The 13,382-nt window shown below is 36.1% G+C and overlaps 1 protein-coding gene across 1 annotated transcript in view; it reads right to left on the bottom strand.

Annotated features, from left to right (window-relative positions):
* ESYT2 (extended synaptotagmin 2) overlaps positions 1-13,382 on the bottom strand; it is a 133,241-nt gene that overhangs the window by 46,915 nt on the left and 72,944 nt on the right. The window contains exons 8-9 of the mRNA XM_045290141.1: positions 8,504-8,559; positions 1,493-1,613 (exon numbers count right to left, since the gene is read on the bottom strand). Of these exons, the coding sequence (XP_045146076.1) occupies positions 1,493-1,613; positions 8,504-8,559 (177 nt within the window). The remainder of the gene's footprint in view (positions 1-1,492; positions 1,614-8,503; positions 8,560-13,382) is intronic.

The raw sequence follows: 13,382 nt of genomic DNA, 5'->3' as shown, positions 1-13,382 counted from the left end.
ATTGTCTTTTGTTGGGTTTCACAGCTGTGAAGCACAGGAGTGACTGTATATTGATAATAACTGATACAAGGTGTTATAGGGAATGCGGGGTGGGGTGGGGGATGGGCAATAGGGAGGGGAAGGGGATTTCGGGAGTGAAGAATAAAGGCAGGAGGGGACAGGGAGCACTACAACTGATTGTGATTGCACAACTCATTTTAAAGGCAATTTAACCATGGGCAGTGGGGGATGGTGGTGTTGATCAAAGATAGATGTGGTGCTGATTGTACAATTCCCTTTGATATGATTGAACGATTGAACTATTCAATTATATGACATATGAATTGTGTGCCCATAAAATTGCTGGAAAAAAACCCTACTATTTAGGTTTGCCGCAAAAGGAATCTGAAGGGTTTTTCTAGTTCGAGATATATATATATATAAAACACAGCCCAAGAAATGGAATAAAAAATGTCCCTGCCCTCCCTCTTCTCTCCCTGTTGTTCCCATCCTCCAAAATTGCCTTGTATGCATCAATATTATTCCTTATTGTAAACAATCCCACGATAGGATTGCTTAAATGATTTCTGTAACCAGATCACTACTTCTGTCAACTCTATTAAATTAGTATACGATTTAAGAGGAACCTAAATTCTAGACAGATTAAACTGATATGGAAGTCGCTAAAGGTCCTTAAATTTAGAGGGAAAAGACTACAAAATACAATAAAAGGAGAAATTCCAATAGCCTCTTCAATGATCGAGCAAAAGAAATGTAATGTTCTTAACTAAGAAATAATCATCTAACCTTAAACTAATCTTTGACGGTATTATTAGTGTACCAACTATGCCAAGTTCTTAATTACCAACTTTGTGTGCTAGGCATCATCAACATGTTAAATAGAGAAACTAAGGCTCACGCGGGACAGATAAAATGTCCCCCCAAATAAAGTTACTACTAAACTCCAGAGTTATGATTCCAATCTAATTCTGCCTGACTTCAAAGATAGTCCAGGCTCTAGCTATTTTATCAAGGGTAGTGGTAATATTAGTGCTTCCTTTAACATGTTACTTACTAAAGGAATGTAAGGATAACCATATTCTAATATCTGAGAGAAAATGAAAATTCAATATACAAAGTTCTCATAATGATCTCCAGGAACTGGCACTTGTCTCTCAGAGCTTATTATATGTTTTGTAAAAATTAATGTAATTGATGTGCTTTTTTAAGATAATTAAGTTGTGTGTGCTACTCACAGCTGTCATTAATGACTTGTGATAACATTTGCTGAACGAAATCTCTATCAATACCTTTGAGCAACATGACTGAAGTATAAGAACTTCATAGAAGTTAGTGATAAACTTTTTATTCAAATGTACATAGGTTCATTTCTTAAGAGTGGTAGAAACCTGCATTAATAAACATGGTAGCAAGGTAGCTATCTAGAGAAATATGCGATGGCCCAATACCAAAACTCTATCTCTAATATAAACATGTCTTAAAATGTGCTTACCTTTGGTATGGGAAACCGCAACTGGGCTATTTGAACTTCACTGACAAGAGGAACGGTGATTCGATTGGGAAGCACTAGGTAGTTTGATATTATATCCAAAATGATAGTATCTGATAAACCACTGTTAATTGGGAAGAAAAAGAATAAGCCAACTATCGGACATATCAATATCTGCTATCACCTTTAACAATATGTGTATCACAAAAGGCATCAGTATCCCATTTACAATATAGGAGTCAACTATAGCATATTTTTAGAATACAAAACAATATTCTGGCTATGTTTCAAATTTCTTAAAAGCATGTCATAATTTCCCAAATAACATTACAGATTTAGTATTATATAACTAAGGTTGATATTATTCCATTTTTTTACCATAAATAGTTCAAAAATACATTAAAGTACACTGAATAATATAACATTCATCTACCATCATGTCAAAGATCTCTCATTGTACACATAGCCCTCATAAAGCAAAATAATTTATAATTCATTCTATTCAAACATTACTAAAACTTTGAATACAGAACACTGTTAATAATTTTGATATAGTATATCTACTATATAGTGATCTCAGTAATAGTAAAATCACTTCAACTATAGAAACAAATATACCTTTAATATTTTACTCTTTAGAGTAAATGCAAGATCTAAGTAATGTATATGAAAGCACTTTTGAAAGTATATATAAACTGAAATGTTATTGTTATAGAACATCTTTACCTGCACCATAAAATTTAAAAAATTATTTCTCACTAAATTAAAAATATGAGCATACATATGTATAGCAAATATACATATGAAATATCCACTGGGGTTACATGGTGGGGATTATAATTAAATACATGAAACAAAATGTGTATAAATTGCTGGATGGAAAAACTGACCTGCTGTGTAAACCTTTAATCAATTCACCATAAAAATAATTTTATTTTAAGCACTGGTATCAAGCAAATGTCATCGTCAGTCAAGGAATAACGATTGAATATGCATATAGGAGGTCAATCCTGTGCTTCTTGTTGTTGCTAGTTAGAAAAGTACTAAAACCCAAAAACCCCTTACTGTATTCATGAAGTTATTTAATTACACTGCTTGATTTCAAAGAGACTAAGAGAGTTAAAGCGTGGAGACAGTGGGTGCATTTTCAGTAAGCCAGGGGAAGGAGGTGCATCTTCAAAGCTGTAATACTACTCTCTTCTCTCAGATGTCTTTCCCCTAGAAATGCCAGTTTCAATTATACTGAAAATCTGTTGAAGTGGGTAACTCCCTTCTGAGGATTTAAATGCTTTTAAAGAATTCCTTAGCTCCCATGGTAAAAAGCCAACCACCTTAACAGAGTGCAATCGTTATTCTGTCCTTGATGTTGTTAGGAGACCTGGAGTGGACTCTGCCTCAGAGTGACTCTGACAACAGAAAGAAGCACTGTCTTGTACTACACCATCCTCCCAATTGATAGGCGTGAGCCACTGTTGCGGCGAGTCTTACTGCATATCGTCAAGGGTGCTGGTCTTCTTCACTAATCCTCCACTTTATCAAGCATGATGCGTTTCTCCAGTGACTGGTCTCTTTTCCGGACATCACATCCGAAGAACATGAGCCCCAGTTTCACTGCCCTCACTTCTAAAGGGCATGCTGGCTATAATTCCCCCAAGACAGATTAGCCTGTTCTTCTGGCAGTCCACAGAACTTGGTCTTTGCCATTATTTAAATGCACCAGTTCTTTGGTTGTCTTTCTTATTCACTGTCCGACTTTCATAGGCATATGAGGCAACTGAAAATACCATGGCCCAGATTAGCACACTTCAGTGATTAAAGTGACTTCTTTGCTTTTTAGCACTTTACAGAGGTCTTTGGTTTCTTGAATGTTGCTTGCATGAGCATTAATTTTGGATCTAAGTACAATGAAATACTTGACAACTTCAGTATTTTCTCTTCGTAGCATGATGCTATTGTCTACTGGTCCAGTTGTGAATTTTTGTGTCCTTTGCATTGTATACCACAGGTTAACAAGCCTTCCTCTGATACTAATGTTATATTCTTCTTCAGATTGTCCAGCCTCTAAGATTACTTGCTCAGCATACAGAAATTGAAAAAATATGGTAAAGGATACAACCCTGATTCCCTGGTTCTGTTTAAATGGCTGCCTCTATGTGTATGTACATATTCCACATAAATACAAGTGTTCTAGAATCCCTATTTTTCTCAATGTTATCAATAGTTTTCCATGATTCACATAGCTAAATGCCTTTCCATAGTCAATAAAACACAAATAAACATCTTTCTAGTATTCCTGCTTTTAGTTAACATATATCTGACATCGGTAATTTTATACCTTGTCCCCAAACCTGTTCAGAATCTGGCTTGAATTTCTGGTTGTACTTTCAATATACTGCTGCAACCACTTTTAAATTGCATTCAATAAAATTTAACTTGCTTGTGATATTAATGATGTTGTTTGATCATTTATTTTGTCAGGTTACCTTTCTTTAGAATAATTTATTTTGTTAGGTTACCTTTTTTAAGAATAGGTACAACTACCCATCCTAAAGAATGGGTATCTCTTCCAATTGATTGGCCAGATAATGGTTTTCTAAATTTCTTGGGATAGACTAATTAAATGCTTCCACTGTTGCATTAGTCTGTTGAAACATTTTAATTTGCATTCTATCAATTCTTGGAACCTTGTTTTTTCACTAATGTTTTCAGTTTAGACTACTTCCTTCAGTTCTTGACCATCTGCTATTTCTTAAAATGGCTAAATGTCTACCACTTATTTTTGGTTCAGTGGCTCTGCACATTGCTTCCAACTTACATACTTCAAGGCTTTTATTTTTTCTTCACTTTTTCTGCTTTATATATGCTGTATGTTCTTCACTTTTGGTTTTTAGCTGCAAGTTTTTGCATATTTATTGATAATGTTTTACCTAGGTCTTCTCCAGCTACACTTTGAAATTCTATTCAGATCTTTTAGTTCATCACTTACTCCATTTGGTTCAACAACTCTCCATTCATGGGCAAGTTTCAGAGTCTCTTCTGAAATCCATTTGATCTTTTCTTTCTTCCCTATTTTTAAAATAACTATTTACTTTCTTCATGTATGATGTTTTTCATATCATCCCAAAATTTGCGATTCGTGCTCAGTGTATCAAATTTGTTCAGGAGATGTTCTATACTCAAGATTGTATATTGGCTCTCTTGGATTTGTTTTAATATTCTTCAGCTTCAACCTGAACTGAACTTGCATATGAGCAATTGATGGTCTATTCCAAGTTGCCCTCTGTCCTTGTTTTGGCTGATGTTACTGAACTTCTCCATCATCTCTTTCCACAGATGTAACCAACTTAATTTCTGTGTATTCAACCTGGCAAGGTCTATGTTTAGTCACTATTTATGCTACTTTAAAAAGCGCAATGAAGAAGTTGCTGGTGTTGCAAAATTCTACCATGTGACCGACAGCTTCTTTCTATCACCAAAGTCACACTTTTCAACTACTGATTCGTCTTCGTTTGCAACTATCACATTCTAATTAATCACCAGTAATTATCAAATTAATTGACATGCATGTTTAATCAATTTCAGACTGAAGAAGCTGGTAGAATACTGGCATTATTATTTGCTGCAAAACCCTGAATATTTGTTATATTAACTGGTCTTCACTGTAGGAGTATAGATGCTATCCTATCACAGACAGCATTGTCTTCAAAATCGTTCTTGAAATTTTTTTAATGATGAATGGGACACCATCCTTTTGAAATTTTTAGTTCATGCCTAATGACCCAAATGGTCGTCTGATTCAAAACAGCCAATAATATTCCATTTCAGCTCACTAATGCCTAGAATATTGATATTTATATGCTTCATTTTAGATTTCCACTTTCCTAGATTCATACTTTGTATACTCCATGCTTCAATTACTAATACACGTTTACAGTTGGTTGTTTCTTTTCTTTTTGAGCCATGACTCATCAGCAAGTGAAGAAGACAAAATCTTTGCTCTGTCCACATTATTAAAGTTTCCTCTGCAAAGGCAGTTCTTCCTCGGTTATATTTTGAGTGTCTTCCAACCTGAGAAACTCAGCTTTCAGCACTAAATCAATGTTCTGCTACTATTCGGAAGGCTATCAATGGGTTTTTTGGGTTTTTTTAACGGACCGCTTCTTCTTTCTTCATCGTCTGTTCTCAGTCTGGAATCTCCATCGAAACCCTGGTTGAAATGCCCTGAGCACAGCTTCCAGCATCACAGCAACATGATAACATGCCACTCTAGCAGGACCAACTGACAGTGACTGGGGGTTCTGTCTTTACACATCAGAGGCACTTTTACCATCATTAGCTTTCGCTTTCTTTAAGAAACAACTAGTCTTCTTCTGAGTTCATGTCAGGACTACTGACCCTGATGCTTCGTTCCTCTGCTGCATTGTCCTGACTGGTGCTGACTGCATCATTACAAAGCAATGGCACCTTTTCCTCTTTGGCCTTTCTTCTTTAACATAATATATTCTTCCTCACCAAAAGTTAAGGCATAACATCAGTCACTTTTCTTAATGCTTTTAATATTACCATCTTTATTTTTGTTTGTATCATAATCATAACCACTACTTTCATCTTCAACATTCAGTTTCAGGATTATACTTAAAAGTAGGGATATTAAATTTCATAGCTAGATATTTAATGTTTTTGCCTTGCTAACCAGAACCACTACTTCCAGTGAGGTTTTCCTTTGGGGAAATCTCAGGTTTTATGGTATTAATGAAGCTTTTTCAACTAAGTTACCTATTTCTGTCTCTTCTGCAGTGGCCATGAGACCCAAACCTAATCATCACAATCAAAGAAATATGATCAAGGATGGGCATCTGATTGAAAACAAAAGTCAACTCTGAATTTTTGTTTTCAATAAAAATTAACTCAGAAAATTATATTCTCATTTAATAATTTCTATACCATTTGTTCAATGACATTAGTTACATTTTTAAAAAACCCACAAGAAAGCAGAAAATAATAAAAATACATAAATTAAGAATGGGTTAAAAGGGAAAACTAAAAATGAGATGATAAATCTTAACCTAACTATATCTGCATTAATTCACTTTTTAACGTACTCTCTCTGAGGGCAGGGTTTTCACACCCAAGGGAATTCGATGGAGACTTATTCCCTGCGCAAAGGGCTTTTGGCGTCTTCCATACCCTTCTATAAACCAGGTGCTGAGAATTTAAGCTCCAACATATTTCCTTCCTTTGATCTTGGGTTTTGTTTACAATCCTTACATCATCCTGGCTGATGTGCTTCTTCCGTGTGGGCATAGCTGACATCTCAGTGAGGATTCAACCCTAAACTTTTACTGGATCTAGTGGAAAGAAGTCCTTTTTCAACCAAGGCTGCTACCTTTGCAAACCAGAAGCTAGAAGTTGCTACTATATACCAACAGTCTGCCAGAAGCAAAAGCACACAGAAACAGAACAGTCAACAGCTGAATGGAGAAAAAATAAATCATATAATAGTCATGTGGAAACAGGGCTTGGAAAGAAATGAAGTCATTTTAGTTTTGTCACAATCATCCAGTTTTAAATGGTGGATAGTAATTATTTGTTTCAAACCTATTATGGCATCATTTGAACATCAACACCTAGCTCTGCTTGAGGTCATCCCCAATAAGTCTTTAGACCTTTGATTACAGGAGCCATGAAATGAGTGACTATAAAGTAAGCTCCACAGGAGATACATTTTTGACTGCTTTATTCACAGCTATACCCTAAGCAGTAACAACAGTGGATAGCTTATAGCAGACATAATATAATTTGTTAGAGATATTAATAAACTGACATTAAAAGTAATATTAATTCACCCATTTAAGATAGCTTGAGTTGTGTCTGATGCTCTAAATATATGACATCTTAATAAATGTTTTAAAACTATGCATTCCTGCTAAACACCTTTTAAAGATGATATTTTTCTAAATCCAGTAAACCACAGTGCGTTAAAAAACTCTATTATATGTTTATGCTTCAGTTTATTAAATTTCAAATAATAAAATAGAATAATTTCTACTGGCCATCACTGTGGAATAAAAATATAAAAGAAAAAAATAGTTTGCAACCAAGGCTTTTGTCATTTAATTTTTGAGCTGTGTCAGGAGAAAAAATGACACAAATCAGAAAAATATCCAATAGAAACATACAACTTTAACCAATAAGTCATGCATTTCAACTTTCAAATAACACTAGTAAAAATGAGTTTTAGAAGCCTGTGATTTCTGAACTTCCTGACTGGTAATGTAATAGTTTATCACAAATAGTTACTACTCATCATTTGAAAATGGATTAATAGCAAAAATAGAATGATTGCCATTCTCGCCAAGCAAGATTATGTCCTAAATGCTCCCAAGTGCTTATTATACAAATGTTGTTTCTCAAGTTTTAATACTAAATTGCTACAGAATCATGAAGGGACTTCCAGTGATAGAGAAAAACTTCAAGTTCCTTACCTCTCACACTCAAATTCCTGGAGGAGTTCTACAAGTTAGCTAGGTCCAGTACTGACACCTATGCCTTTCAAAGAGGCATGGGTAAAGGTAACAAAAGGCAGAAAGGGAAAGGTGTAGCTACAGCTTGAAAAGAACCTGGAAAAGGTTAGTTTTGAAACATTTAGTCACTTTTAAAGTTTTCAATTGGTTGGGGAAAAAATAAATGAAATATAATTTTTAAATGAACATATATTAAAAGATTGCAACTTTTGTAAGCTACAAAGACTGGGGAGATACCTCATGATGAATGGAAAGTAAAATTAAAATAAAGGATTCAGTTTAAAGCACTCCTGACACCATTCTAATTTTAGCTCATTTAGATTTAAGTAGTTTTATATGAGATTATGAGAATAAAATCCAACTACAGCCTCTCTACTTGTTTCTCATATCAGAGCCTACTGAGAAGCACTTAATCCTACCTGACAAAGGTCTTAACCATTCTCATATGATTTTTTGGGATAATTATGATAAGTTATTATAAAATACTTACTTCAGTCCAGGGATATCTAGAAGATTGGTTAGTCCTGTCCAGTTAATTTCTAAAAGCTGTTAAAAAAAAGGGTGGGGAGGACAAAATATTAAGTATCCAAATAGAACTTTTACTGCATCTAATTGTCAAATCAAATACACACAAGTATAGTTTTTTTTAAATCAACAAATTGGGTAACTATGCAATACCATGTGGTAACTTTTATATATTTTTTTCACTTTATATCAGAGGTACTGGAGGATTACCTCTCTTTTTTTTAAATCCTGTAATTTTCTCCAGTATAATCATACTATATATTTAATCATCCTCCTATTGATGGACACTTCAAACATCTCTAATTTTTTTATTATTATGATGATATATAATGCTTCAAAGAGCAACCTTTTCCATACATGTTCTTATATATACATGTCTTTATGTATACATAAGAAGGCACATGTATACAAAGAACATGGGTGTTAAGATTAAAGACTAACATTCAAGAGGTGGAATTTTTAGTCAGAGATTTAAGTTCATTGTTAATGTTGAATGACACTGCCAAATTGCTCTCTAAAAGCAATTGTACCAATTTTTACTCCCACCAAGAGTGAATATAAATGTTCTTATGCCATATCCTTACCAAAAATACAGTTCATCTTGTAGTGAAAAATTGTACTGTATCAGCATTATAATTGCATTTTCTTGATTATTAGTAGTATATGTTCCATTCATTCACTGGCCATTTGTATATTTTTGCCATAAAGAATTTATCTTACAATAATTCCTATATTGACTAAGATTCCATTAAAAGATGTGGCTTAGTAAAAATTATTGATTAAAAATGACTACTTTTGATTGTGATAGGAATTGTATGAGCCCTTAAAGAAATTAGATTTTTTTTAAATGACTACTTTTTCCATCAAAATGGATACTACACATAATAAAATACTTGTCATTCACATTTTTTAATAAATGCTAAGTAAAACTGTAATTACCCATATAATTTGAATGATAAAATTGCTCAAATCATTTTGGGCATAGTTGTTTACAAAGGAACATGAGCTAGATAGACCAAAAGTAAAGGAAAAGCAGCAATTAAAAAAGAAATCCTTAAAGACTATGATGTTTTAGCACAAAATAATTGACACATCAACACATCAATATAAGAATTATGAAGAAAAAAACAATTCAACCCTTTGAAGTCCTAGGAGCATAATCTTCTGAGACAACTAAGTCAACTGGCATCATGTAGTTCAAAAAGTCTATGTTCTACATCCTAGTTCGGCGAGTAGCATCTGGGGTCTTAAAGCTCGCAAGCAACCATGGAAGACACAACTATTAGTGTCTGTTCATCAAAAGAAAGCAAAAGAGAAAGAAGGGAACTCAAGTATCTGAGAAGGAAGTGGTCTGAAAGACTGTCTGCATGAACCATGGCCTCCCTCCTTTCCCGAGACCAGAACTCGATGGCATGTGCCTATCACTACTGAATATTGTTATCGGGATCACAATAGGTGGACCTTGATGGAAAGGGCTGAAAGTGTGGAACAGAACTACAAATTCTAAAAACACCAAGGCCAGATTCATGGAAGCTGTAGGTATTCTTAAGACGACTGCCTTGAGACATACTTTAGACCAACCCCTAAAATTATCTTCAAACTAATAGCAGGTTAACTCAAAAAGTAAAGAATATCTATTAAAGTGTTCAGATCAGAAGGGGAAAAAAACAGACCAGAATTTATAGTTCTCATGAACTCCTAAAAAACGATTGCCCTGTGATGTTCTTTTAATCTAAAATTAAAAATTCCTCTGAAGTCTTCTTAAGACGAAATACTAAAATAAAATCTACTGCAATGAAGTGATGCCAACTCACAGTGACCGTAAAAGACAAAGCAGAACTGGCCCCTGGGGTTTCCAAGACTGTAAATCTTTACAGGAACAGAAAGCCTCATCTTTTTCTCATGCAGTGATTGGTAGACTTGAACTGCTGATCTTACAGGTAGCAGTGCAATGTGTAACCCACTATGCTGCCAGGGCTCTTTAAAGCAAACAGAAGCCTAGTTTAACAAGTAAAATATGTTTTCCTTAATTGTTATGCTCTTTTGGCAGAGTAGGTTATGTCTTGGGCTGCTAACTGCAAGGCTGGTGGTTCACCCCATGAGCAGCGCTGAAGGAGAAAGATGAGGCTGTCTGCCCCGGTAAACATTTAGTCCAGGAACCCCTAAGGAACGGTTCCTATCTCTGCATACAGGGTAGCTGGGAGACTGCTCAATGTGTTCTTTTAAAGTAGGATCAAAGAGACAACAGTAAATTGAAAGATTGGAGAAGTGGGACCCTTAGGGACCCCGAGTTTATGTTAACAGGGGAAAACAACTCAGGGAAGGAGAGTGAGAATGGATGCACAACTTGAGGAATACAATTAGTCACTGAACTGCTCAAGTGCAAATGACTGAATTCGTGTATGTTTGACAATATATATTCTCAGCAACTACGACACCAAATATTTTTTAAAAAGATAATCAAAATAAAGGTCACTCTGGAGTACTGCACATTTTGGAAAGTTATCTATATGAGATCAAATGGTCAACGACTACTTTAAAAGCCTGAAGGAGGAAGCCAGAGGGCAGTCAGACTAAATTAACAGGAATGGAACAACTAAAAAAATCACAATACTGCTGATACAATGTGAAGAATGCAGGCAGGCAATGAACAATATGCATAGAAACTGTTACATGGGAATCTGTTTTGCTGTTTATACGTTCACAAAAAATATAAAACAAAAAATATAAGACCTGTAACCACAAATTTGGATTGTAAATCTCAAAGTAGTTAAGTGCTCATCTGCTAATCAAAAAGGTTAGTAGTTGCAGAAAAATGTGTCAGTCTGCTTTCGTAAAGATTTAAAACCTTGGAAGCCCTATGGGGCAGTTCTACTTCATCCTACAAGATCATAAATTGGAATTGGTTCAACAGCCAAGGGTTTGGAATGGCCTACTGAAGAGGTCTAGAGCAGTGACAACCCAGAGACACTTAGTAGCCCCTAGCACGCAGATAATGACCTCTAAATAACATTTCTATTAAAAGCAACCTGTGGTTGTAAAGAAATAGCTGGGTAGACACTGTGCAAGATGATATTGGAGTATCTCTGTCCCAGAAAACACTGAAACAACTCAGAAGATAGGACAATCTGAACACCCAAAAGACTCGTAATTATAAGAATGAATTGCATCAGAAAAAAGATAAAAGCCCATGGGTTCCAAATAAAAAATTTTAAATTCATTGGTCTTTTTTGGATTTTGCTAGAGCATCAAATTCTCATTCTGAAAAAAAAAAAAAATTCTCATTCTGAGAATTAAAAAAAAATTAAAGAGAAGAATCAAGCCTGCCATTCGTGTGAATTTCATTTTAGGGTAACCAAATAAGAAAAAAAAAATTTAGAACAATTTTGTGAAAATATAACATAGAAGAAATGATAGAATAAGTAATGTGCTTGTTGGTATCAGAGTCATTCTAAGGACTGTTTAAAACGCAGCTTGCTGAGTCTATACACAGAGATCCTGATTCAATGGTTTCCGATGGGGCTCCTGAACAGTTATCCTGGCCAACGGTTTTGTGCTGCTTTACAAATATTTCTGGTTTGTTTCAAATTACAGCATCTGAATACTAGGGCCTTCAGAAAGTGATTATATGCTAAGCGAAGTAAGCCAAGCACAAAAGGACAAGTATAACATAAGTCCGCTGAGGTAAGTTTATATATATATACACACACACATATATAAAAGAACAGAAAGGAAAATGCAAAAGGGGCACAGGGAAAAAGCTACTGTATACAAACACTCCAGGGGTAAGGTCCAGGTGGTATGTCAGGTGCCAGACCAAATCCAGGGGTACATAGGGTAGCCAACCACAAAGGGGGGGGGGAGGGAGGAAAGGGGAAAGAAAAAAAAAGGATATGTGAGGGGTGGGGGTAATAGGGCACTGACCACCCAAGGGAAGGGTATTGTTTGTGTCTCCACAGGGAAAGAGGGACCAGATTTAAAGCCAGTGCCAGACGAATGCAGCTTGTTGGCAAGGAGTGGGGAGCCAGTGGAGGGGCTTGAGGGCTCGGGTCCCATGCCAGCTATGTGGACAACAGCCCCTCCCCCCAGAGGAAGCTACTTGAGGGGACAGCAATGAAGCTGCAGTTAGGGGAGAGGGGCGTGTCTGATCAGAGCAAATGGGAGCACTAGGGGGAGAAAGAGAGAGTGGAGCACATCCTGACCTACCAGGCCTGGAGGACAACATCCCCGCTCTGAGCAGCCAGTAGACAGAGTGGACAATATGGCTGATCCACCAGGAGACACGCTGTCCTTTGATGGCCCCGGGCTCTAAGGGGGACAACACTGGAGACTCAGAGTCAGGACTGGCCCGGACTGACCCTGAGACACCGAGGCAAACCACAAAGGGCATGCAGCAGAGCAATTTTGGGAGCAGAGCAGAGAGCCTCTGAGAGAGTACAAAGGACTCTGGGGCCAGAGCATGGTACCCCATCGGTCCTGACTGAAGGACAGGCCTAGAGATAAAAAATCAGACCTTGATCTATTTACAGGTTTTTCTTTCTGCTTAAAATTTTTTTCTTTTAATTAACTTATTCTTCTATGGGTAATTGGTTTCCTTTTTTGTTGCCAGCGCTGTGTTCTCACTGATCGCCTATCTTGCTAAGGCTTGGTTTTTGATGCATATCATTATCTCTACAGATCTAGCTAGATAAGATAGACTAGATGAATAGTCTGGAGGAGAAAACAATGGGATCAACGGTTCTGGGAGGACACGGGAGAGGGGGTGTCGGGGGTAAGGAGGTGATGCTGACCAACCCAGGGACAGGGGAGCAACAAGTGATCCAAAAACAGTGGCAAGGAGGGTG

The sequence above is a fragment of the Echinops telfairi genome, unplaced genomic scaffold (genome assembly GCF_000313985.2).
Source record: "Echinops telfairi isolate 266 unplaced genomic scaffold, ASM31398v2 ScPeMD7_31;HRSCAF=116, whole genome shotgun sequence".
In the NCBI taxonomy this organism is placed as follows: Eukaryota; Metazoa; Chordata; class Mammalia; order Afrosoricida; family Tenrecidae; genus Echinops; species Echinops telfairi.
The sequence above is the reverse complement of the archived record's forward strand: the minus strand, read 5'-3'. Positions and strand labels throughout refer to the sequence as shown.